The 26,273-nt window shown below is 37.1% G+C and overlaps 1 protein-coding gene and 1 non-coding gene across 2 annotated transcripts; one reads left to right on the top strand and one right to left on the bottom strand.

The window, feature by feature from the left end:
- Positions 1 to 10,621: 10,621 nt before the first annotated feature.
- Positions 10,622 to 10,705, bottom strand: TRNAL-CAA (transfer RNA leucine (anticodon CAA)). The gene has a single exon. It is a non-coding gene; the product is annotated as a tRNA-Leu (tRNA).
- A 571-nt stretch (positions 10,706 to 11,276) lies between these two features.
- On the top strand, positions 11,277 to 25,652 carry LOC107815033 (clathrin heavy chain 1). The gene is made up of 30 exons (XM_075225718.1): positions 11,277 to 11,507; positions 14,386 to 14,590; positions 15,264 to 15,352; positions 15,468 to 15,546; positions 15,708 to 15,835; positions 16,436 to 16,534; positions 16,632 to 16,740; positions 16,875 to 16,954; positions 17,051 to 17,278; positions 17,390 to 17,455; positions 17,843 to 17,959; positions 18,103 to 18,300; positions 18,426 to 18,542; positions 18,684 to 18,743; positions 18,973 to 19,059; positions 19,178 to 19,261; positions 19,337 to 19,471; positions 19,555 to 19,617; positions 19,696 to 19,800; positions 19,932 to 20,044; positions 20,127 to 20,379; positions 20,463 to 20,599; positions 20,680 to 20,958; positions 21,038 to 22,040; positions 22,165 to 22,650; positions 22,759 to 22,929; positions 23,015 to 23,200; positions 24,121 to 24,243; positions 24,714 to 24,824; positions 25,025 to 25,652. The coding sequence occupies exons 1-30, from the start codon at positions 11,463 to 11,465 to the stop codon at positions 25,190 to 25,192; spliced, it is 5,124 nt and encodes a 1,707-aa protein (XP_075081819.1). The 5' UTR covers positions 11,277 to 11,462; the 3' UTR covers positions 25,193 to 25,652.
- Positions 25,653 to 26,273: the final 621 nt, after the last annotated feature.

The raw sequence follows: 26,273 nt of genomic DNA, 5'->3' as shown, positions 1-26,273 counted from the left end.
ATGTACACCCGAGTTTAAGAATGTAAGATTTATTAAAATGCGCGCCTAAAGCGATTAGCGTATTATTATTTTTTTGGGTAAGGTCGTGGAGTTCGCTAAGCGGCCTGTCCCGAGTTTTAAGTAATTAACACATACATTTTTTGTGAGGGCCCCGCAATCTATGCATTTTATTTGGCGAGGCTCGTCTCATTTTTATTTAAAAGGATAAACCTACAGCGACTACATTTTTCTATTAAATTTGTCTCTAAAAATAAAAAGAAAATCTCCCGATTAATTACATGCTTAAACAAACGTAACTTATTAGTTATTAGTTTGTGGTTAATGCAAATGGAAAATTGCAATCGAGTTTGTACCAAGAAGGATTTCTTTTATTCTATATTCTATCATTTACTAACACTAGAACATGAGATAGATACATAATAATATCGAAACAAATTAATTATTCTTTGATTAATTTAAACTAGCATTATTAGATGAAGAAGTTATACATGCGCAACTCCATTACTCATTAATCAGTCAACTACATTTTATACAAAGAAAAGAAAATTCTATTCAAACACAAATCTAAACAGGAGGAATTCAACAGGAACAGAGCCGGATTAATATTTCATTTCGCTTCAAGCCGAGAGTGTACAAATGTGTGTAGACACTTGATTTTTGACCCTCCCCGAGAATTTTCACATTTTTTAGCATAAATATGTAATTTAGGTCTAATATAGCTATTTTGACTATTTTTGCTTTATTTCATTGCAAAAAGAAAAATTACAAAAAATATATATATAAATTTTTAGTTTATATATTTCTCATAAACTTGAAAAATACAAAAAAATAGTACCTTATTTTGTACTTTACATAATTTTGAAAATTACCAAAAAAAAATATAGTTCTATTAATGTTTTGTAGTCATTTTAAATTTTGAAAAATACAAAAATGTTACTTTATATTTTATCTTTATATAAAAACGGAAATTACAAAAATAGTTTTATTAATATTTTGTAGCTATTTTAATCTCGAAAAAAAAAATATTAAAAAATAATAATATAGTTTTGTTTTAAATAATTAGTCTTATTTTAGTAGCTATTTTGCCTACATAATCAGTTGAGCAACGTCGTGTTCCTATTTCTCGGGTCCGGGCGAAAGAATAATATTTGGGTTCAAACTACCCGGTTTTAGGCCTAATTTCGGACCTAGCCCATAATAATCCGAGTCCACCACACATGAGGGGACACGCGTGGGGAACACGGACGGAATCCCATACACGGGGAACCCCACCGCGCATGGGGGACACATAGGGGGTCCACTTTTCTTGGCTAAAGCTACAAATGCACGGGGTTAGACAGATTTGGAAAGGACTTGGGGGATTTTTAAAATTTTGGGGGGTCCTGTTCACGTTTCTTCTTCCTCAAGGAGAACCAACAAAACCCTAAGGGAACCCTCACCCAAACGCCGCCCAAACCACCACCAAAAACCGCCACCAAACAGACCCTTCCCCCACCAAAACCACCATCAACCCTACTGCCTCACGAGCACCAAACAGAAACCAGTCGCCCCCCCCCCCCCCGACGCCGGAACTCCAGCTCCCTCCGTCGTTCACCATCCTCGCACCCCCCGTCACCAAAACCACCATCACCAGGCACCACCAAACGACCACCTCCCTCGACAGCCCAAACACCACCTCCAGTCATAACCAGTCGACGACCAAACGACCCAGCTCACTCGCCATTGTCGTCACTGCCCCCTCACACGCCTGAACCGCCAGCAAACAACCATTCGTCGTCCCAGCTGCCTCACGACCACCAAACAGAAACCAGTCGCACCACCCTATTCCCCCAGCCAGCGAGCTCCTGCTCGTCGTCATTGTCCAACCGACAACCAAACAACCCAGCTCAACACCACCACCAAACGCCACTGCCCAAACGACCCCTCGTATTCCCAGCCATGAGCGACCCTCCCTCCTTGCCATGACTGACCGAAAAACACACACACACACCAACTGAAGCTTAACCGGAAACGTTCGAAAAGGTAGCCCAGAAGTTCTGTCCGGGGTGAGGTCCGTTGAGGTCGTCTTTGGTTCGTCGAGGTCCGGTACGTCGAGGTTGTTGCTGTCCATTTTTTGGCGAGTTCGAGATGTTGAAACTCGACGTTGCTGTTAAACGTGAGTATTCATGTTATTTTTGTTGGCTCAGTGTGTTCTTTGCTTTCACGTCTTGTCTCGGTAAATTTGAGTAATAGTAATATATTTGCCATATTTTAAAGTTTATCTCGTCATGTTAGTTTATCACTGATTGTTAGTGTTATGTTCTGTTGTTAATTTTATATTTTTGTTTATCACTAATTGTCAGATGTTTGCCATTTATTGTTAGATTATTAGCTTATATTTCATTAAACTAGATTAAGAGGAAAAAGAATGATAGTTTATAAATAGCGTCAAATTAGTGATTTATGGCAATATTGTTGTTTGTATGTAATTAGATTAAAGGAACCGGGGGTGCATCTCATGTGACCCGGCTCCAATTTGGAACAAAGTTAAATAGAACTTGTCGTGAACCACTAGTGCATTACGTATAGCATGACTTGCAATATATTTTAATAACTTTGAATTAAATAGATAAAGTAAAAATGTAGTAATTTTAAGTTTACCCTTTTAAAAAGAAAAAAAATAATAAAAATGAGACGAGCCTCGCCAAATGAAAACGCACAAATTGCGGGGCCCTCACAAAATATATGTATTAAATACTTAGATTCCAGGACGGGTCGTTTAGCAAATTTCACGGCCCTACCCAAAATAATAATGCGCTAGTTGCTTTAGGCGCGCCTTTAATAATATTATCTCCTTAAGCTCGGGTGCACATTTATGTGACCCAAATCCAAGTCTCAACGAAATCGAAATGTGTCTCTAATCACGGGTACATTGATTGCGACGTGGTCTGAGATGCATTTCTATGACGTTGTAAATCCTTTTAATAATGAATGAGACGAGCCTCGATAAACAAAAATGCACAAGTTGCGGGGCCCTCTAAATGTATATATATTAAAACACTTAGAATTCGGAACATGCCGTTTAGCAAATTTTACGGCCTTCCCCAAAATAACAATACGCTAGTTGCGTTAGGCACGCCTTTAATAATTTATTTTCCTTAACTCAGGTGCACATTTATGTGACCTAAATCTAAATCTCAACCAAGTCAAGATATGTCAAACAACCACGGGTGCATTGATGTGACGTGGTTCGAGATATGTTTCCACGACGTTGCAACTCTCGTAAAAATAATAACAATAATTAAGAAAGCGGTAAAAAGATAAAATTTTGCACATAAGTTCATATGTGTATAAAATCAGATAATCAAGCCGAATATAACAGTTGAGCGACCGTGCTAGAACCACGGAACTCGGGAATGCCTAACACCTTCTCCCGGGTTAACAGAATTCCTTATCCGGATTTCTGGTACGCAGACTGTAATATGGAGTCATTCTTTTCCTCGATTCGGGATTAAAATTGGTGACTTGGGACACCCTAAATCTCCCAAGTGGCGACTCTGAAAGAAATAAACCAATCCCGTTTTCGATTGTCCTTTAATTGGAAAAACTCCCTTGCACCCTCTCGGGTGCGGAAAAAGGAGGTGTGACAATGTGTACCTGGAAATGGCAGTACAAGAAGAAAAGAAGGAGGAGTCAGCAGCAGTAATAACACAGCAACAGCAGGTTCAGCAATACCGCAAAACCAGTAACGACCAGTAGAATAACCCAGTAACAGATTGAAAACTCAGCAATACCAAAGTGCAATCGCAGTCAAAGCAGAAGAGAAACGTATACAAGATGCAGTAGTTTACAGATTTTGAATAACACTCGAGGAAAGGCAAACGGAAATTATTCAAGTGAAAGTTCAAATTGTCTTTCTCTTTTACTCTCAAATTCTGATTTCTCAAAATTCTTTCAAGTTCAAATCTAAGTCTTCCTCTCTCTAAGTCTTCCTCTCAAGTGTAAAAGTTCTGTTTTGTAAAAGTCCTTTTTTCGTTCCAGTCCCCCCTAAAATGTGTCAAAATGACTCTATATATAACAAGACTCTTGTCTTGAATCCCCAACCCAAAATATTCCCCCAATTTGCATGCTTTGCTTCCCACTTTCTTAAACAAATAAATTATTCCCCACTATTTTGTGTCTTGTCCCCCACTATATTAAACTAAAGAATTATTCTCAACCCATTATGTCTTGTCCCCCATGCCTAACATAAACAATTACAATATTCCTCTCCACTACATTATGTCTTATCCCCCATTATATTAAACAATTATATCAACCCCACCCATTACATTTTGTCCCTCATGCTTAACATAAAGAATTATTCAAAATGTTCAATTCGAAAACTACCCCTCCGACCTTACTACAATTACCAATTTACCCCCATCAGCTATAACCAATCAATTAATCAATCTCAACCAAAATATAGCCAATAAGACCAATTTCTAAACAAATTCAACAACAAATCATATGAACACAGATTAATCATACAACTTCAAATTAATGGAAATAAATTAACCATATTGGGAACCAATCCTGGTTAACTTAGACCAAAAATGAATGAGCAAAAGAGACAACAATATTAACAACAAAATACATGATTCAAACTAAATCAACAAATCAAAAACCAAAACAAACTCAAATTAAATTACTGGATGAACTTCAAACAAAGAATAAACATGCATTAAATCCATATTAAATAACAAACATGACGGATTCAAATGATTAAACCAATATATTTCCCTATTACAACTAAATTCTTTTAGAAAAATAAAAACAAAACCGAAGAAGAAACAATTATGAATTTAAACTTGAATCTAACAACATTAACAATTTCTGAAAAATACATAAAACACATGAAACAAACTGAAGAAATAATTAATTAAATTTCAATTTGAATCTAACAAACATTAAACTAACAATTTCACATGAACAAACTGAAAAATTAACAAAACAATGAACACGAACAAAACAAACATTTCCCGATTTTAGATTTGAGAATATCAAAACAAAAATACAGACAAAAGTGAAACTCAAAAACCCACTAACCGGATCGAAACGATGAACAACGACTGACCAACGACGAACTCGAACTATGTATGGACTGTTTCGACAAACCTCGACCAAAGCTCGAACAAACGAGATGGTTGAGTCTCGTTTTGGGACTGATGGCGACGAAGCAAATGTGAAGCATCAACGATGGGGTCTGTTTGGACGTAGCGAAGAAGAAGCAGTAGCAGCTGGTCGTTTGGATGGAGACAAGTGAAACGAAACCCCACGTCCATGGCTGGAGCTCGGAGATGGCAGAGGTGAGCGTATGCAGCCATGGGAGCTCGAGTTCGAGCTCGACGAAAATGAAGAAGATGAAGCAGCAGCGACTGGGTTTCGCTGGACGAAGCAACAGGTGAACGGGAGCTTCTGCGAGTGGCTATGGTGAGTGGTCGTTTAGGCGGAGAAGATAAAGCAGAAGGCAGAAGCAGCTGCGACGAGCATCGTCGATAAAGCTGGAAAAAACAGCAGCAAGGGGCAGCGGTGGAAGCACTAGCCATGGCAGCCATGGATGGTGGTTGACGAGCGACGGGGAGCAGCCATGGACGACGAACGCAGCAGTGATGGTTGATGCAGCAACGATGGTTGCTCGTCAATGGCGGACGTGAGGAGGAGGCTGGTTTTTTCCGGTGATTGGAGGGGTCATTTGGAGGTGAGGAAGAAGATGAAGACGTGAGGGGTCTGTTTGGAGGGTGGTTGTCGGGCAGCCATGGGAGCTAGTCTTGCAGAGGTGAAGGAGAAGGAGAAGAAGAGGGGGGGCGGGGGCTTTAGGTGTTAGGGTTTTTTGGAGTGGAAAATGAAAAAATGGGTCATTTTGGGGTTAATGTGGCGGACCGGGTCGACCCGTGTGGAGATGGACCGGGTCATGGGGAAGGTTGGACAATTTTTTGGGTCTGTGGCTTGAATTTGAAGAAGAGCCCAATTCCGATTTTCTTTATATTTTTGCTCTCTTTTCTTCTTTTATTTTTCTAAAACTAAATTCTAAAATCCTTAAATATTATTAAGTTATAAAAGTGCAAATTAACTCCCAATAACAATTAATGCACAATTAAGTAATAATTAAACATAAAATTGTACATTTGGACATTAAATGCTAAAAATGTAAAAGATGCCTATTTTTGTGATTTTCATTTTTTATAAAACAAACTTAATTACTAACAATTGTAGGATTAAATCCTAAATGCAAATGCGACATATTTTTGTATTTTTTATTAATTTAACAAATAAGCATGCACAGACAAATACAAATAATTATCCAAAAATGTCACAAAAATTCTCAAAATTGCACACCAAGGAAAATTATTTTATTTTGAATTTTTTGGGAGTAATTCTTTCATAGGGCAAAAATCATGTGCTTACAGACAATAGATGAGAATAATCTTGAATAGCTCATCACTACCAAGAATTTCTCTAGCCAAAAGAGGGTTATTGAGAAGTTCCAATCTTTATCTTGTGGCCTGTATTGGACAAAAATTAGTGCAATTGAGGCACATTCTACCGTAAACCAAAAGGTTACTGATTCCAATACTTTTGTACTTTGGCATGATCGATTGGGACACCCTGGATCAATTATGATCAGACGAATTATAGAAAACTCAAATGGGCATACATTAACGAATTTAAAGATTCTTTTAAATAATGAATTTTCTTGCACTTCTTGTTATCAAGGCAAGTTAATTATTAGACCATCACCAACAAAGGTTGGAATTAAGTCCCCTGTGTTTTTGGAACGTATACAAGGGGACATTTGTGGACCTATTCACCCACCTAGTGGGTCGTTTAGATATTTTATGGTCTTAATAGACGCATCTTCTAAATGGTCTCATGTGTGCCTATTGTCATCTCGCAACCTCGTGTTTGCAAAATTAATGGCACAAATAATTCGACTACGGGCACAATTTCCCGATAATCCAATTAAGTCTATTAGACTTGATAATGCTGCTGAGTTTTCATCCCAAGCATTTAACGATTATTGCTTATCAATTGGGATAAAAGTGGAACATCCTGTAGCTTATGTTCACACTCAAAATGGTCTTGCAGAGTCTTTAATTAAACGTTTTCAATTGATAACAAGACTGTTACTCATGAAAACGAGGCTGACCACTTATGTTTGGGGTCACGCTATTTTTCATGCAGCAATGCTAGTTCGTCTCAGACCGACAAATTATCATAAATATTCCAGTTGCAACTAGTTTTGGGTCATAAACCTAATATATCCCATTTAAGAATTTTTGGATGCGCAGTATATGTGCCTGTAGCACCGCCATATCGCACCAAAATGGGTCTGCAAAGAAGGTTAGGAATATATGTTGGGTTTGAATCACCCTCCATTATTCAGTATCTTGAAACATTAACGGGGGATTTATTCACTGCTCGATTTGCAGACTGTCGATTCGATGAGACACTTTTCCCAAAATTAGGGGGATAAGTTGGTGAAACCAAATGGGAAATTTTGCGGAAAATTCATCATTATCTCATCTTGATCCACGTGCCTCTATTTGTGAAAAAGAGGTGCAAAAGATTATCCATTTGCAGAGAATAGCAAATCAAATGCCAGATGCATTTACGGATTTGAAAAGGATAACAAAATCACATATCCCTGTAGAGAATGTTCCAATCCGTATTGATGTCCCCGTTGGACAATCTTCTAGTGTCATAGCTAATGAGTCAAAAGCACGCCTAAAACGTGGTAGACCATTAGGTTCTAAGGATCGAAATCATAGAAAAAGGAAAACAAATGATCAAAATGACACTACGAAAGAATCTTACGAAGAAATCCACGATTTAATAAATTCTAAAAATCACGAGGAAACCACTGAGCCCGAGACTCAAGAAAATAAGGAACTATCAATAAATCCAATAGATATTGAGACAAATTTGAATCGAGTAGATATAGTGGTGGATTATGTCTTTGCATATAATGTTGCATCTAGCATTATGCAAGAAAGTGAGGATCTTGAATCTCAATCTGTTGGAGAATGTCGACAAAGACTAGATTGGCCAAAATGGCAAGAAGCAATCCAATCAGAGTTGAATTCACTTGCAAAACGTGAAGTTTTTGGGCCTGTAGTCCAAACACCTAATGGTGTTAAGCCTGTTGGCTATAAATGAGTCTTTGTACGCAAGAAAAATGAGAAAAATGAGGTACAAAGATATAAGGCACGCCTTGTTGCACAAGGATTTTCACAAAGGCCTGGTGTCGATTATGAAGAGACATATTCACCCGTTATGGATGCTATAACTTTCCGTTATCTCATTAGTTTTGCTGTCCATGAAAAGCTTGACATGCGTTTAATGGATGTGGTTACCGCCTACCTTTATGGCTCACTTGATAATGAGATATACATGAAAATTCCCGATGGATTTAAAATGCCAAACGCACATAATTCAAAGTCCCGATAAATGTTTTCAATCAAATTGCAAAGATCGTTGTGTGGTCTAAAGCAATCAGGACGAATGTGGTATAATCGTCTTAGTGAGTATTTATTAAAGGAAGGTTATATAAATGATGCCATTTGCCCATGTGTTTTTATAAAGAAAACAACATCGGAATTTGTTGTACTTGCCGTATATGTTGATGACATAAACCTTATTGGAACTCCTATAGAACTCCAAAGGGCAATTGATTATTTAAAGAAGGAATTCGAGATGAAAGATCTTGGAAAGATAAAATTATGTCTTGGTTTGCAAATCGAACATTTGGCAAACATAATTTTTGTTCATCAATCTACCTACATAGAAAAGGTATTGAAACGGGTTTACATGGATAGAGCACATCCATTAAGTACTCCGATGGTTGTTCGATCACTTTATGTGAATAAGGATCCATTCCGACCTCAAGAAGAGAATGAAGAGCTACTTGGTCCTGAAGTACCATATCTTAGTGCAATTGGTGCACTAATGTATCTTGCCAATACTACAAGGCCTGACATTACTTTTTCAGTTAACGTCTTAGCAAGATATAGCTCTGCTCCTACAATGAGACATTGGAATAAAATCAAACACATATTGCGGTATCTAAAAGGGACTACCGATATGGGCTTATTTTATGGCAATAATTGCAGTCCTGATCTTGTTGGTTATGCCGATGCTGGGTATTTATCCGATCCACACAAGGCTCAATCTCAAACAGGTTATGTGTTTACACGTGGAGGCACTGTCATATCTTGGCGATCGACTAAGCAATCAATTGTGACTACTTCATCTAATCATGCCGAGATAATTGCTATTCATGAAGCAAGTCGAGAGTGTGTGTGGTTGAGGTCTATAATACATCTTATTAGAGACAAATGTGGTTTGAGATGTGACAAACTACCCACGATTTTGTATGAAGACAATGCAACATGCATAACTCAATTGAAAGGAGGATTCATAAAAGGAGATAGGACAAAACACATTTCACCAAAATTATTTTTCACACATGATCTTCAAAAGAATGGTGATATCAATGTGCAACAGATTCGTTCAAGTGATAATATGGCTGATTTGTTCACAAAATCTCTACCGACGTCAACCTTCAAGAAACTAGTGCACAAGATTGGGATGCGAAGGCTCAAGGATGTGAATTGATGCTCTCATCAGGGGGAGTTAATGCGCGTTGCACTCTTTTTCCCTTACAAGGTTTTGTCCCACTAGGTTTTCCTTACAAGGTTTTTAACGAGGCAATCAAAAGGCGTATTGTTAGATATGTGTACTCTTTTTCCTTTTCTAGAATTTTTTTCCCATTGGGTTTTATTTTAGTTAAGGTTTTAATGAGACACATTACTTATCGAGTAGACATTCAAGGGGGAGTGTTATGAATAAAATTCTATTTAGAGTGAATGTCTATCTTGTAGAGAGTTTTACTTTGTGCCTAAGTCATTTTCCCCCCTATAAATAGAGAGGTCCTACCCATTGTAAATCATCCCAAAATTCAATAAGAATTTCTTCTCTCTCTTTCTTTGCAATATTGTTCTTCTACTTTTATTGTTTTATTACAAAAAACTAAATATGAACGAGAAAAATCATGAGGTTGATTTGTACTAAGTGGGATTTGAATATGCTGGAATTTTATCACAAGATGTTTCATCGAATCCTAAGCCAAAGGAGACCAATTGCATCTTAAAAAAAGAAAAGAAACTTGTTAAGTGCATAGATTTTGTGAACGATAAGGCAATGTAATTAGAAATAGAAGAAAAAAAACAAAACATTGTAGAGAGTTTTACTTTGTGCCTAAGTCATTTTCCCCCCTATAAATAGAGAGGTCCTACCCATTGTAAATCATCCCAAAATTCAATAAGAATTTCTTCTCTCTCTTTCTTTGCAATATTGTTCTTCTACTTTTATTGTTTTATTACAAAAAACTAAATATGAACGAGAAAAATCATGAGGTTGATTTGTACTAAGTGGGATTTGAATATGCTGGAATTTTATCACAAGATGTTTCATCGAATCCTAAGCCAAAGGAGACCAATTGCATCTTAAAAAAAGAAAAGAAACTTGTTAAGTGCATAGATTTTGTGAACGATAAGGCAATGTAATTAGAAATAGAAGAAAAAAAACAAAACAATTATTTTGTCAGAAGTGGGATTTGAACCCACGCCCTCTCACGAAGACCAGAACTTGAGTCTGGCGCCTTAGACCACTCGGCCATCCTGACTTATTGCTTAAAGCTCTTCAAGATAATGTCAAAACGTAATTCCAAATATAATAAAGAATTAATATTCAGCATAATTTCATCACACTAACAAGTTAACATTTTTACACTATCAAATCATTTAAAGATAATTAATATATATACAACATACTTCCTTCATCCCAATTTATATGATATTGTTTGACTGAACATAAAGTTTAAGAAAGATTAAAAAACTTTTGAATCTTATTTTAATAACTAAGCCATAAATTTTAGTAACTATTCATAATAGTGAAGGATAACTAACTATTTATAAAAAAATAAAATTAGTAACATAAAAAATAATAGTATGAATAATCTAATACGACATGTCAACTGCACTATGTATAAAAAATATTTACTCATTGATATAAAATAAATCCTTCAAAATTTGCCTTAGTTTGATAAATTTAAGTTTAAGTAGTAGTAAGTATTTTCCTTTAATTCGTTCTCTCAGATCCCATTATCCCATTTCATTAACTTTAATCTTTTTTAAAAAAAAATTAACTTTAATCTCCATATTTTCTTTTTTGACACGGACGCACACTCTTAACCAATTCATTATTTTTTTCCAAAACCAAAACTCCATTTTCACCATCGTCCTATATTATCACTTCCCCACTCCTTCTCTCTCTTCAAAAGAACCCCTTTCTCTCTCTAGATCTCTTTCCTCTCGGAGGATTCCGAGGGTTTCTTCTTCATCGGAGATCTTCCGTTCGCTATCCCTACAGATCTCGCCGTCATGGCGGCCGCTAATGCTCCGATCACTATGAAAGAAGCCCTAACGGTAGACTATTATTCATGTTTAACTTTTTTTTCCCCAACGATTTATTGCAATTTCATATTGACAGTTTAAAATTGATTGATTTTCCTACTCTTACTAGTGTTTCACGTGTGAATTGTTGCTTAGTACTGTGATTTGAGTTTGATTGAAGATCTGAAACCCTAGGCTATGATATTGTCTTAAATATTTGAACTTTAGTTTCTATCTGATACTAGAATCTGGATTTAAATTTGTATTTTAATACGTTAGAAATGTAGCTCAGAACTTTGATATTAGTTCATTGCCAGATCTGAATCCTAGGTTATGATATTATTTTGGATTGAGAACTTTATGTTTCTATAATGAATTTAAAATCCAGATTGAATTTAGTATTCTTATTAGTATTTCTGGCAACTTGGCACAAGCTAAATGTAGCTTAGAACTGTGATTATTTTGTTACGAGATCTGAGGACTTGGTCATGATATTATTTTGGATCGATAACTTTAGTTTATATTTGAATTTTAAATCTAGATTGAATTAGGTATTTTAATACGTCTGAAATGTGGCTTAGAACTGTGATTGGTTCATTATAAGATCCGTGACCTCAGTTATGTCTATGTGAATTTAAAATCTGGATTGATTTCGTATTCGTATTAGTGATTTGGTAGCTTAGCATGTGTGAATTGTGATATTACTTCATTACTAGATCTGTGACCTATGTTAGGATATCATTTTTTTTGGATGAAGTAACAGTGTTTTCATTAAAGGCATCAAGAAGATGCAGACAAAAATTTACAAAAGGGTAAAAGACTGCTCAGATACAGGATATCATTTTGGATTGAGAACTTAAGTTTTTATGTGAATTTAAAATCTGGCTAGAATTTCATATCTTTATTAGTGTTTTATGCAATATATCATGTGTGAAATGTGGCTTAGAACTGTGATAAGTCATTACCAGATGTGTGAACCAGGGTATTATGTCTTTTGGACTGAGAACTTAAGTTTCTACATTATTGTTAAATCTGGACTGAATTTCGTATTCATGTAACTTTTTCTGTGAACATAGTATGTGTGAAATGTTGTGGGAAACTACTTCATTACAGATCTGCAACCTAGGTTATGGTATTATTTTGAATCTGGAGAGCAAGAGTATATGCGAAATCAAATATATGACCGAAATTTCGTATTCTTGTTAGTGTTTCTGGCAACTTAGCACATGAGAAATGTGGCTTAGTTCATTACCAGATCTGCGCCTAGGTTACAATATTCTCTTGATTTGAGAACTTAAGTTCTATTTGAATTTAATGTCTGGAATTTTGTTTTCTTGTTAGTGTTTCTGGAAACATAGCACGTACGAAATGTGGCTTAGAACTGTGATTTTAGTTTATTCCCTGATCTGTGAATTAGGTTATGATATTATCGGGAATTGAGAACTACAGTTTCTATGTGAATTTTAAATCTGGATTGGATTTCATATTCTTATTTGTTATTCTGGCTGGCTGCTTAGTATGTGAAATGTGTCTTTGAATTGTGATATTATTTCATTACTGGCTATAGGTTATGATGTTATTTTGCATTAAGAACTTAAGTTTCTGTGCACCCAAGCCCTAGCGGTGAATGTAGTGGGAGGAAAACCATGAGTGTCTTAGAGCCCGTTTAGCCAAGCTGCTAAAAACTGCTAATTTTGAAAAGTACTTTTGTTCAAACGTGATTTTCGAAAAATTATCTTTGGAGAAAAACAAGTTGTGTTTGGCCAATTCATTTGAGAGGTGCCTTTTGCAATATTTGATAAGCAAATTGTGTTTGGCCAATCTTTTCAATAAGTACTTTTTAGCATCAAATTACAGAAACAGGACAGTAAAAGCTTACTGTACAATCAATATTATGTAAAACATATTTATTATAAAATAATTTAATGAGTTTTTATTTTTATTCAGTTAAAATATAAAGTAAAGTATATATTAAAGATTTTAAACAATATATTTATCCAAAATAATAATATTGGGTATCTGGTATTATTACTTACTGTTTAAATGATGAATTAAATATATCAAATACATCATTAATTCAGTATACATTAAAATTTTACTCCATAATTCACTATCTAAATATAAAAGAAAGATTTATTTATAATAGAGAGACTGTTCCAAAGAGGAATAGGAGAAGGAAAAAGAAATACGATTGAAATAAAAAAGAGAAGAAAGGGATGATAGAAACAAAAAGGAAAAGGTTAAATTAATGAGGGATTTTATGGTGTTTTCTGACAAAAAAAGTACTTTTGGCCTACTATAAGCTTGGTCAAACATGCTCTTACATTCAAAACTCAGCGGAGGCAAAAAACCACTAGGCCGATTTCTTCCCATCTGCCTAGCTTTTGGTGGCAGAATAACCCGATATCGGTGAAGTACTTTTGGTGCGTGCAAGCTAGCATCGCCACCACTGCCATCCAAAACAAAGAACTTAAGTTTCTATATGAACTTAAAATCTCATCGTATTCTTAGTAGTGTTTTTGACAACTTGGCACATCTGAAATGCGGCTTCGAACTTTGATATCAGTACACTACCAGATCTGTGACCCACGTAGGGATATCATTTTGGACTGATATTTTAAGTTTCTTTATGAATTATATAGCTGGACTGGATTTCGTATTCTTATTAGTGCTTTGGCTTCTTATTACTTGTGAGATGTGGCTTAGAACTGTGATAGTTCGTTGCCAGACTGCGAGCTAGTCATTGAGAACCTTTGTTTTTTATTCAAAGATAAAATCTGCATCGAGTTTTGTGTTCTAATTAGTTTTTTTGGGCAATTTAACGCGTGAAGTGTGGCTTAGAACTATGATATTAGTTCATTCCCAGATTTAAATATGGATTGAATTTTTCTTGTGTCTGTCGGTGTTGCAGTTGCAAAGTATAGGGGTTAATCCGCAGTTCATCACGTTCACCAATGTTACAATGGAATCAGATAAGTATATATGTGTTCGGGAGACTGCACCACAAAATAGTGTGGTGATTATTGATATGAACATGCCTATGCAGCCATTGAGGCGTCCAATTACGGCAGACTCTGCTCTTATGAATCCGAATTCCAGAATTTTGGCTCTAAAAGGTATTTGATATTTACTAAGAATTTTTAATGGTTGTATTATTAGCTCAAGTTATTGTTTCGTATAAAGTTGCAGTGACAATTTCAGACATGCTAGTGCTATTTATTATTTGCTGACTTATTTGAGCCGAGGGTCTCCTGGAAACAGCCTCTCTACCCTTCGGGGTAGGGGTAAGGTCTGCGTACATATTACCCTCCCCAGACCCCACTTGTGGGATTATACTGGGTCGTTGTTGTTGTGTTGTTGTTGACTTATTAGGTTTGTTGGCTTATTCAGACTTTCTAGTGAAAAAGCTTTCCTTCCCCTTCTTATTCATCATCTTGATATGCAAAAGAACTTGCAACTAGGCAAAAGACGACAGGAATGACAGCAAATGTACTTTTGGTTATCAAATTAATGAATAAGGGACACATTGAGATACTTATCTAAAGAATAAAAAAAAGGATACGTTAAAGTTGATTAGGATTTGACTTTGTTGTGTTAGTGATTTCCTTCTTAAGGAGGATTTGAGGTGGATATCACCTTGGCAAATGAGAGTGACAGAAGTAGTATGCGCAAGTCATCGTTCTTCACTTTTTAGGGAAATGGTGAAAGGACTGCTCTGCCACTGCTGATTTTTTTTCTGTCCTTTTATGTTTGCTGACGAAGCAATCGTCTATCCTCTTTCTCTTGAAGCTCAAGTCCCAGGAACTACTCAAGATCACTTGCAAATTTTTAATATTGAGGCAAAGCAGAAAATTAAATCACATCAGATGCCCGAGCAGGTAATAGCTCTTTTATTTGATTTGCTTACTAGATTCTTTTAGCTGCAGCAGTTCTCGACATCTGAACCTTTAATGTGCATTATTTCATATAACTTTCAATTTGTTGTATGTTCAGGTTGTTTTCTGGAAGTGGATTACGCCAAAGATGTTAGGTCTTGTCACACAATCCTCTGTGTACCATTGGCCAATTGAAGGTAAGGTTTTCTTTTTGCTCTTGCGTCTACACTCTTAACATTGTTGGCTTTTCTTCCTCCTGTTTGCCTGGAGAAGCTCTGTTTTTCCACTTATTACTGTTTTCACAATTTTTTAATGGTCGACTGTCTGCCCTTAAGAATCCCTAATTCTCTTTGTACAGGTGATTCTGAGCCTGTGAAGATGTTTGATAGAACAGCCAATCTAGCTAACAACCAAATTATCAACTATCGATGTGATCCTTCAGAGAAATGGTTGGTTTTGATTGGTATTGCCCCTGGTTCACCTGAGGTGTGTACTGTTGTTATGCTATGTTGCTAATGGAAATCTTATTTTTGATGTATACTTGGGGTACCAGATTTTGCTTCTCCCACCAACACTGTCATTGATGTCGTTAGGAAAGGGGGAAACTGGGAAAAGTCATATAGGGTTGAATGGCTTCTTACCTTTTGTAATTCATGTGATTCTTACATGTGTGCGTTGCATCATCGCCCCTCCATTTGTTGTAACATACATAATGGCCAATTTGGCCACATTCAACTATCATGCTGCAAGAGTTTTCTTCATCTCTTTTTTTGGGGGGTGGGGGCAATGCAAGTGTTTACTGCTGGACTGTTGGATGCTTCCAGCTGCAGCAAGTCAAAATGACCATCTTTAGTTTTGAAAATTCTTTTGACAATAGGGCAGGGATTTGGGTATTAACAAGGTTATTTCCACTACCAATAATGGACCAAAAGAACTTTAAGCTCAATAATATGTGGCTGTTTGAACTCTGCTATAGATATGTTTAATCATGATATTTGTTCTGGTTCTGGTGATTTCTCATGATTTTAATATTCAGTGAAGATTTACGATTATCATTTGGCTTTCCATTTTGATTGGTACTGTTAGAGGCCCCAACTGGTCAAAGGGAATATGCAATTGTTTTCGGTGGATCAACAACGCAGTCAAGCTCTTGAGGCTCATGCTGCATCATTTGCTTCATTAAGAGTAAGAAAAGCTCCTCCAAACAATTTCCCCATTCCCAATTTGTCTGGTGGCCTTGCTTCCACATTTTCCTGCTCTGAGTGTTGTATGCTTTAATCAGGTACCTGGAAATGATAAGGATTCCATACTAATTTCTTTTGCCTCGAAGACCTCAAATGCTGGACAGGTTACATCAAAGTTGCATGTCATTGAGCTAGGCGCGCAGCCAGGTGAGTACCTCCCTTTTTTTTTTCCTTTTCTCTTTTCATGATTAGTTTAAGTTGAACATTGTTTAACTGACTTTCTGCAGAGAACAAGTCTGTTATGACTCTGATCGTTTTTCTAATGAGTTGAAAATTTGCAGGGAAACCCTCTTTTTCAAAGAAACAGGCAGATCTTTTCTTTCCTCCAGATTTTGCTGATGATTTCCCAGTTGCCATGCAGGTTTGTTTTCTCCCTGTCTGTTATCTGTGCTGTCTTTTCTTATTATACTAAAAGAATTCAGCTTCTTGTAACACAGTTCCTCTGTTACCTCTGCAGATATCTCATAAGTATGGTTTAATTTATGTCATCACAAAGCTTGGGCTTCTGTTTGTCTATGATTTGGAAACAGCTACTGCAGTGTACAGAAATAGGATCAGCCCAGATCCTATTTTTCTGACTTCAGAAGCTTCATCTATTGGTGGTTTCTATGCCATCAACAGACGAGGCCAAGTTTTGCTAGCCACAGTAAATGAAGCAACAATTGTTCCTTTTGTCAGTGGCCAAGTACGTATGCTTTCGTATCTTTCTGGTGTCATGTATATTTCTGTAGATGCATTTCCAGTACCGTAAATTTTGTTAATCTATGACCATGAAAGACATAAAATTTTGTTGCAGTTGAATAATCTTGAGCTTGCTGTCAATCTTGCCAAAAAAGGAAATCTTCCTGGTGCTGAGAATTTGGTAAGTTAAAATCACTATCTTTTGAATTGATTTCTTGATTGGATGGAGATTGGAGTGTCAAATGATGGTATCTCTTGCCTCTGAAAACTTTTCATACTTCTAACTAGTATGTGCTACAAATCATGGTTTTTGCTCTTCAACATGCATCTCCTTTTTCTAGATCAAATGTGGACTTAGTTAATTGGTTGTATTGATATCATCTTCTAGAACAATATTTGACAAGGCTAATGACTTTACATTACCTGAACTCTCTTACTTTGATTGGTGTGTTTAGCAGTTGGTAAATTTATTAAAAGCAGTGGTTCTGATGGATTCAACATGTTGAGAGTTTGTTGATGTCTGCTATTTACAATGATCTCATATCTTATTAATTTTGTATTGCATCAGGTTGTCCAGCGCTTCCAAGAGTTGTTTGCTCAAACCAAGTACAAAGAGGCTGCTGAGCTTGCTGCAGAATCCCCACAAGGCATACTCCGTACACCAGATACTGTAGCTAAATTTCAGGTATTGGCTGTGTTACCAAGTCCATGTTGTTCCCTATCAGATATACTGCTCTTCAAGGTCGCCGAGAGTCCCAAAATCAATTTAATATGTGTCTTAGTTGCTTATCTTGTGAAAAGTAATGTGTTATGTTATCTTATTTGCAGAGTGTGCCCGTTCAAGCAGGGCAAACACCTCCTCTGTTGCAGTACTTTGGTACACTTTTGACAAGAGGGAAGCTCAATGCTTTCGAGTCTTTGGAACTTTCACGACTTGTTGTCAATCAGAATAAGAAGAACCTCTTGGAGAACTGGTTGGCTGAGGATAAGCTAGAGTGTAGTGAGGAACTTGGCGACCTTGTGAAGGTTAATTACAGGACTTGGCATTGATTGATTCATTTTTTCTGTTGTTTACTACTTTTAGTTGGTTTCTTTTTCTGCAAGTAGTCCGTTCTTTAAGGTACTGACCACAGTAAGCTGTTTTGTTGTAGACTGTTGATAATGACCTTGCCTTGAAGATATACATCAAAGCAAGAGCAACACCAAAAGTTGTTGCTGCTTTCGCTGAGCGCAGGGAGTTTGACAAGATTCTGATATACTCGAAGCAGGTTAGTGATACATCTTTTGCTGTGGTCATTACTGACTATTTTTTATTTGTCTGAGCTTTAATCCAGTTTTAGACTGCGTCATATCCTTCTTATATAAGAACATTCAGAGATTCGATAACTCATTGTTTTTTCTTTATACAGGTTGGATATACGCCTGACTATTTGTTCCTTCTTCAAACAATTCTTCGATCTGATCCTCAGGTATGCTGGGAATGGTTTTACAAGTCATATGTTTATCAGGCCGTCTATCTCCACAGGCTTCATGCGGTCAATTTAACGGGATTAAGTCATCGTATTAATGTCAAATTCAGTCTTTGACATGGTGCAAAATTTTGCATGCGTTTTATTCTTTGAGGGTGTATCTCTTATTCAATTGGATCACTTATGAAATATTGTTCTTACATTGGAAACATTGCATCTTTATGCGCAGGGTGCTGTTAATTTTGCGCTCATGATGTCCCAAATGGAGGGAGGGTGTCCTGTTGATTACAATACAATTACTGACCTATTTCTTCAGGTTAATTTACTATTTAATGATGTTTAATGCACTGATTGCTGTCTAGAACCCTTTTACAATTTTTATGAGGTGTAATATTCCACCTGATGATGATTCTCTCTTTCTTTTCTGACATCAGAGGAACCTGATCCGTGAGGCAACAGCATTTTTATTGGATGTTCTGAAACCTGACCTTCCAGAGCACAGTTTTCTGCAGACTAAGGTTTCTCTCGCTTCTCATTAAGAGACATCTTTCTGCTCATACATTTCGCTCGGGCTGTAATGTTCTTCTGTACAGGTCTTGGAAATCAATCTTGTGACTTTCCCAAATGTGGCTGATGCTATATTAGCCAATGGAATGTTCAGTCATTATGATCGACCACGAATCGGTCAACTTTGTGAAAAAGCTGGTCTTTACATTCGGGCATTGCAGGTTGACTGGTTTTCAACATTTTTGACTTTTAACTTCCCCTAAGATATGGCTAGCAAGTTGGCTGATTTTGTATGTTTCTGCAGCACTACTCTGAACTACCTGATATCAAGCGTGTTATTGTTAATACACATGCTATTGAGCCTCAGGTTGGTATGCTCCAGTGATCGTATTGACTCCATCTTGATGGTTGTTGGGTGTTTATTTAGCTATGTTGTTTGTTTCAGGCTCTGGTTGAGTTCTTTGGGACTCTCTCACAAGAATGGGCGCTTGAGTGCATGAAGGACCTTCTGGTGATCAATATCAAAGGCAACCTTCAAATAATAGTTCAGGTATTCATATGGTGTTATCATATATTATTTGTGAAGTCTGTTAGAAATATGCACCAATGATGCATTATCGTTCTTTGGGAATTGTGACGTACTCGTAACAGCATACCTGATTATGCTTGCGTTTATATCAGGTTGCTAAAGAGTATTGTGAGCAGTTGGGTATTGATGCCTGCATTAAGCTTTTTGAGCAATTCAAGTCTTATGATGGGTTATACTTCTTCTTGGGATCATATCTTAGTTCCAGGTGTGTACTGATGTGACGGGACATTTTGGATGGGCTATTTTTAAGTGTTAGTCAATAAATGATTTTTTTGGGCCTTGTGCAGTGAGGATCCTGATATCCACTTTAAGTATATCGAGGCAGCTGCCAGGACTGGACAAATCAAGGAGGTTGAGCGCGTGACTAGAGAATCTAACTTCTATGACCCCGAAAAGACAAAGAACTTCTTGATGGAAGCCAAACTTCCTGATGCCCGACCTCTGATTAATGTTTGCGACCGTTTTGGTTTTGTTCCTGATCTCACACACTACCTGTACACTAACAATATGCTACGATATATTGAGGGTTATGTTCAAAAGGTTTGTATGACTTCTGTGTAGTGCTTGCTTAATTGAAGTGTTTCCTAATATGTGAATTACAAGCTTCATCCTCTATGGAACAGGTCAATCCAGGAAATGCTCCTTTAGTTGTGGGACAGCTTCTAGATGATGAGTGTCCTGAAGATTTTATTAAAGGCTTGATCCTTTCTGTTCGTTCTCTGCTTCCTGTTGAGCCCCTTGTGGCTGAATGTGAAAAAAGGTTTATGTTTATCCCTGTCACAACAATTTTTGGATTGTCATGTTAAATCTTTGTATTAAGCTTATCCTGTTGGTTGTCAGGAACCGGCTCCGACTGCTTACACAGTTTTTGGAGCATCTTGTCAGTGAAGGAAGCCAAGATGTCCATGTACACAATGCTCTTGGTAAGATCATCATAGATAGCAATAACAACCCGGAGCATTTCCTCACGACCAACCCATATTATGACTCACGTGTTGTGGGTAAATATTGTGAGAAGCGCGATCCGACCCTTGCTGTTGTTGCCTATAGGAGAGGGCAATGTGATGAAGAACTTATTAATGTAACAAATAAGAACTCTCTGTTCAAACTGCAAGCCAGGTTTGTTTTTGTTAGTCTCCAACTGTTGGTTTATCAGATTTTTGAAGATGAACAAACCATATTATTATAATGTTTTTAGGTATGTTGTTGAGAGGATGGATGGTGATCTTTGGGAGAAAGTTCTTACACCTGAGAACGAGTTTAGAAGGCAGCTTATAGATCAAGTTGTGTCCACTGCTCTGCCTGAAAGCAAGAGTCCAGAACAAGTATCTGCAGCTGTTAAAGCTTTCATGACTGCCGATCTTCCCCATGAACTGATTGAGCTTCTTGAAAAGATTGTGCTCCAAAACTCGGCATTTAGTGGGAACTTTAATCTGCAGAATTTGCTTATCTTGACAGCCATTAAAGCTGATCCATCTAGAGTTATGGACTATATCAATAGGCTTGATAATTTTGATGGTCCTGCGGTCGGGGAGGTTGCTGTTGAAGCCCAACTCTATGAAGAAGCTTTTGCAATCTTCAAGAAGTTCAACTTGAATGTTCAAGCGGTCAATGTTCTGCTTGACAACATCCGCGATATAAATCGAGCAGTGGAGTTTGCGTTCCGAGTTGAAGAAGATGCTGTTTGGAGCCAGGTGGCTAAAGCTCAACTCAGAGAGGGATTAGTGAGTGATGCTATTGAATCATTTATTCGTGCAGATGATGTCACCCATTTCTTGGATGTCATTCATGCTGCAGAGGGCGCAGATGTTTATCATGACTTAGTGAAGTATCTGCTGATGGTTAGGCAAAAGACTAAGGAGCCCAAGGTTGATAGTGAACTCATTTATGCTTATGCTAAGATTGATCGATTGGGTGAGATTGAAGAATTTATTCTGATGCCAAATGTTGCTAACCTACCAAATGTTGGTGATCGCTTGTATGACGGAGCCTTATATGAGGCTGCAAAGATCATATTTGCTTTTATTTCAAACTGGGCTAAGTTGGCAAGCACCCTTCTAAAGTTGAATCAATTCCAAGGTGCTGTTGATGCAGCACGTAAAGCAAACAGTGCAAAGACTTGGAAAGAAGTCTGTTTCGCTTGTGTTGATGCTGAGGAGTTCCGCTTAGCTCAAATTTGTGGGCTTAACATTATAGTTCAGGTACCTTTTTCATTTCTCTTTTATTGTGCTTGTCAGTATTTCTGTTGAACTTGCTCATTTAAATTGTGAAGGAGATCTTCTGGATTACCGGTGATAGGCGGTGTCTGTTTTTTTGATTTTGCAGGTAGATGATTTGGAGGAAGTGAGTGAATACTACCAAAACAGAGGATGTTTCAATGAATTAATCTCTCTTATGGAGAGTGGGCTCGGTTTGGAGCGTGCCCATATGGGTATCTTCACAGAACTTGGTGTCCTTTACGCCAGATACCGTCATGAGAAGCTCATGGAACACATTAAATTATTCTCCACCCGTCTTAACATTCCTAAGCTTATTCGTGCCTGTGATGAGCAGCAACACTGGAAGGAACTCACATATTTGTATATGCAATATGATGAATTTGATAACGCTGCCACAACTGTTATGAATCATTCCCCAGATGCTTGGGATCATATGCAGTTCAAAGATATTGTTGTGAAAGTTGCTAATGTGGAGCTTTATTACAAGGCCGTCCACTTCTATTTACAAGAGCATCCCGATCTCATCAATGATCTTTTAAATGTTCTAGCACTTAGGGTGGACCATACACGTGTAGTGGATATAATGAGAAAGGTCTGACTTATCATTGAAACCCTTTACTTACTAGGATTGTTTGGATTACACTCTTTAGTATAGATTCTTATTAACCCTTTCTTTTCTTTTTCGTGTGATTGATACCAGGCGGGTCACCTTCGCCTAGTGAAGCCGTATATGATTGCCGTACAAAGCAACAATGTTTCTGCTGTGAATGAGGCCCTTAACGAGATATATGTTGAGGAAGAAGATTACGACAGACTACGTGAATCAATTGAATTGCATGATAACTTTGATCAGATTGGGCTTGCACAGAAGGTGATGGCTGGTTGTACTAAATTGTCTTTCTCCGTAATTAGCATATGCCTGATAATAGTTCCATTTTTGTGTTCCACTTGAGCAGATAGAGAAACATGAACTTCTTGAGATGAGGCGTGTCGCTGCTTCTATATATAAAAAGGCTGGTCGCTGGAAGCAATCCATTGCTCTGTCGAAGAAAGATAATCTTTACAAAGACGCAATGGAAACAGCCTCGCAATCTGGGGATCGTGAACTTGCTGAGGAGTTGCTTGCTTACTTCATTGAACAGGTACCAGTTAGGATTTCAAGATTCACCCATGCATATCCTCCACCTCTGCCCCCAACCACTACCAACTACTCCTCAATCCCAAAATAGTTGGACTCAGTCACATGAATCCTTGGTATCTGTTTAGCTCTATTTGGACCCGATTTTGATAATCAAGAATGTCTTCTGATAAAAAGTAGAGGTTATCTGACTCTACTGGTTCTCTCCATCTCATACATATTCTCAAAATTGCATATATACATATGTGTGTGTGTGTGTGTATATATATACATATACATATATATTATCTTTAAAAAACTAAAAAGACTTTTGGCAATTTCAAGAACTAATATAAGTGTGTCAACACTGGCTAAGCTTTCGCGACTATTTGAGAAACATGAGGGAAGAGATGAAAAGAATCCACAGAGAATGAAACAAAAAAAATCTTGCATTGGTGCCAGATGATTCTGGCATGTAATAACACATCAGTTTGTAGTAACTGTTTATAAACCATGAATTCTCGCATAAGGTTTGATGTGATTGTGGGATAAATATCTGGTACCCATGGAGTTCTTGATCATTTGTTATTTGGAAATTTTATTGCTAATATATAGGTAACGTGGTTGGTTAATGAGTCTAGCTTGTAATCACTCAATCAATTATGCTTAATACCAAACTAGTTGGGATCGGCTATATGGATCCAACTAGACTTTATTCACATTTGCTGTAGACTTACTGCAACCCTCCTCTATGTATTTATGCTTTCTGAGGATCACATAGCAGAGTTCTCGTATTTATGAATTATCATTTAGGAAAATTAAGGGAGAATGTATCGTATTTTTCTTGGAAATGATATTGCTACTCCAGGAGTAGGGCAACTTGGATTGTAATAATTGTGCATTGGTTAATGCTCATCGTATTTATGCTTTTTTGTGCTTTTGCAGGGAAAGAAAGAATGCTTTGCATCATGCCTATTTGTTTGTTATGATTTGATTCGCCCAGATGTTGCCCTTGAGCTAGCATGGATGAATAATATGATTGACTTCGCGTTCCCATATCTATTACAGGTGCTCTCTGAAACCTTCCCCAGATCTGTCTGTTTGTTCGGTCGTGCATTTGCATGTTTGCTTATCTACTTTTAGGGAGAGCTGTATCTGCATTTGTTGTGTCCTTTCCTCTGGTAAACATATTAATATTATTTCACTGTTTTGACAAGTCTATGTCCTAAACCCTTGATCTGCCTCTGCATTTTTTTGAAGATAATAATTTTTTTGATCAGTAACTAGAACATGATAATTTTTTTCATTAACCTCTGTTATTGTGCTGTGTTCTTCCTCTTTTACCTTGTCATTATGTTTGAGGGGAAGTACCTGAAACTTTGCATGTTTCTCATAGCTCTCTAATTTGTACCTTCTGCGTTCTCTGTTTATTCCCCATCATAGTTTTGCTGTCTGCCTCAGTTTTTTTAATTATCAGTAGTCTGTTGTTATCTGCATCCGCATTTTAACTTGGGTCTCTCTCTCTCTCTCTGGCACAGTTTATCCGTGAATACACTGGCAAGGTAGATGAGCTGATAAAAGATAAGATTGAGGCTCAAAAGGAAGCAAAATCCAAAGAGAGTGAAGAAAAGGACGTTATTAAGCAGCAGGTAGTTATTGACTTGTCTATGATGTCAACTAATTGCACATTTTCCTTGCTTTTAGCCTGGAGTTGACCAAAGTTGCACAGTATTTTAATAATGTTTTGATAAGTGCCACATCACATGCATGCCTGTGTTATATTGACAGTCTCTTTTGCTATTACAGTCTCAAAGTTACCTTGCTAATCCTGTTCATTCTTTTGGTGCAGAATATGTATGCACAGCTGCTGCCTCTGGCTTTGCCTGCACCGCCGATGCCTGGTATGGGAGGTGCTGGTATGGGTGGAGGTTTCGCTCCACCCCAACCACCTCCAATGGGTGGAATGGGAATGCCTCCCATGCCTCCATTTGGCATGCCACCCATGGGTTCCTATTAATTTGATGGGGTGTTACCACAGGGGTGTAAACAAACTTCACAAAGAGGATACAATCTGGACTGTTTTTGGTTTCTTTTATTTACTCTTGCCCTTAGATTTTTATCTATTGCCTTGCAGTTAGTTGCTGAAGTGCACAAGTGGAGGATAGATGAAATAATTGTTTCTGTTGTGTGTCATAGTGTGTTGATATCTCCTTGTAATATTCTTTTTAGAAGAGGCATTTTTTGCAGTTAGGCAACAAATTGAGGATATTTTGTGATCTTCACAACCGTGTAAAGATGCGCTATATTACCTTTACTGGTTTTCTGGGGTCAGCTAAGGTTCTTCAGTTCCCAAGTGTTGTAATTTTTCCAGGTATTCTTTTGGATACAATCTTGTTGAATGTTTTGTTTTGGTATGTTACACCCAGCCGCTGTAAATGAGTACTTATTTACTTCTAACGCTTTCAGTCTTTCAGACATCCTAGTTTGGGCAAGTCTTTATCTCATTTTTAACTATAGTTGTGTCGTGTACCATGCAAGGTTTTGTGGAGTGGAGAAAATGACCTGAAAATTTTCTGTTTCAAGGGATGCCTAAAAGGAGAGGCAAGTAAAGCATTTGCTTGAGGCCCTAAATTTTGAGGCTCCAACAACTTTTGATAGTGCGTTTTAAGATTTTATTTTCGTTTATATGATATTTGAGTTTGTGCAGAAAAAGTACAAAATATTTATTTAAAATAAAAAAGAAAAGAAAAGACGATGGCCTACTTTGCGACTGAAAAACGACTCCTAAGAAAAACGAGACATAAGAATTTGGAAAATAAGAAAAAATTACCTTGACGTTGAAAATGCTGTTCGATTAGATCTAGTCACCACTTCCCTCCAAAATTATTCATTTCCTCTTCACTTACCACATAATAATCCATGAATTTCCTAAATTGTCACTTCTAGTATTCCGTTAGGCACTAGTGAAACTTCCAAAGTGCTAACAAGATAATTCATTAATTCTAGCAGACATCAGAGACTTCTTTGAAGAATTGAACAGGAGCACGAACAACAGGTGATAGAACTCCATAAACAATTGTAGATTTCCCATTAAGAAA

The sequence above is a fragment of the Nicotiana tabacum genome, chromosome 11, assembly GCF_000715075.1.
Source record: "Nicotiana tabacum cultivar K326 chromosome 11, ASM71507v2, whole genome shotgun sequence".
NCBI classification, from domain to species: Eukaryota; Viridiplantae; Streptophyta; class Magnoliopsida; order Solanales; family Solanaceae; genus Nicotiana; species Nicotiana tabacum.
The sequence above is the reverse complement of the archived record's forward strand: the minus strand, read 5'-3'. Positions and strand labels throughout refer to the sequence as shown.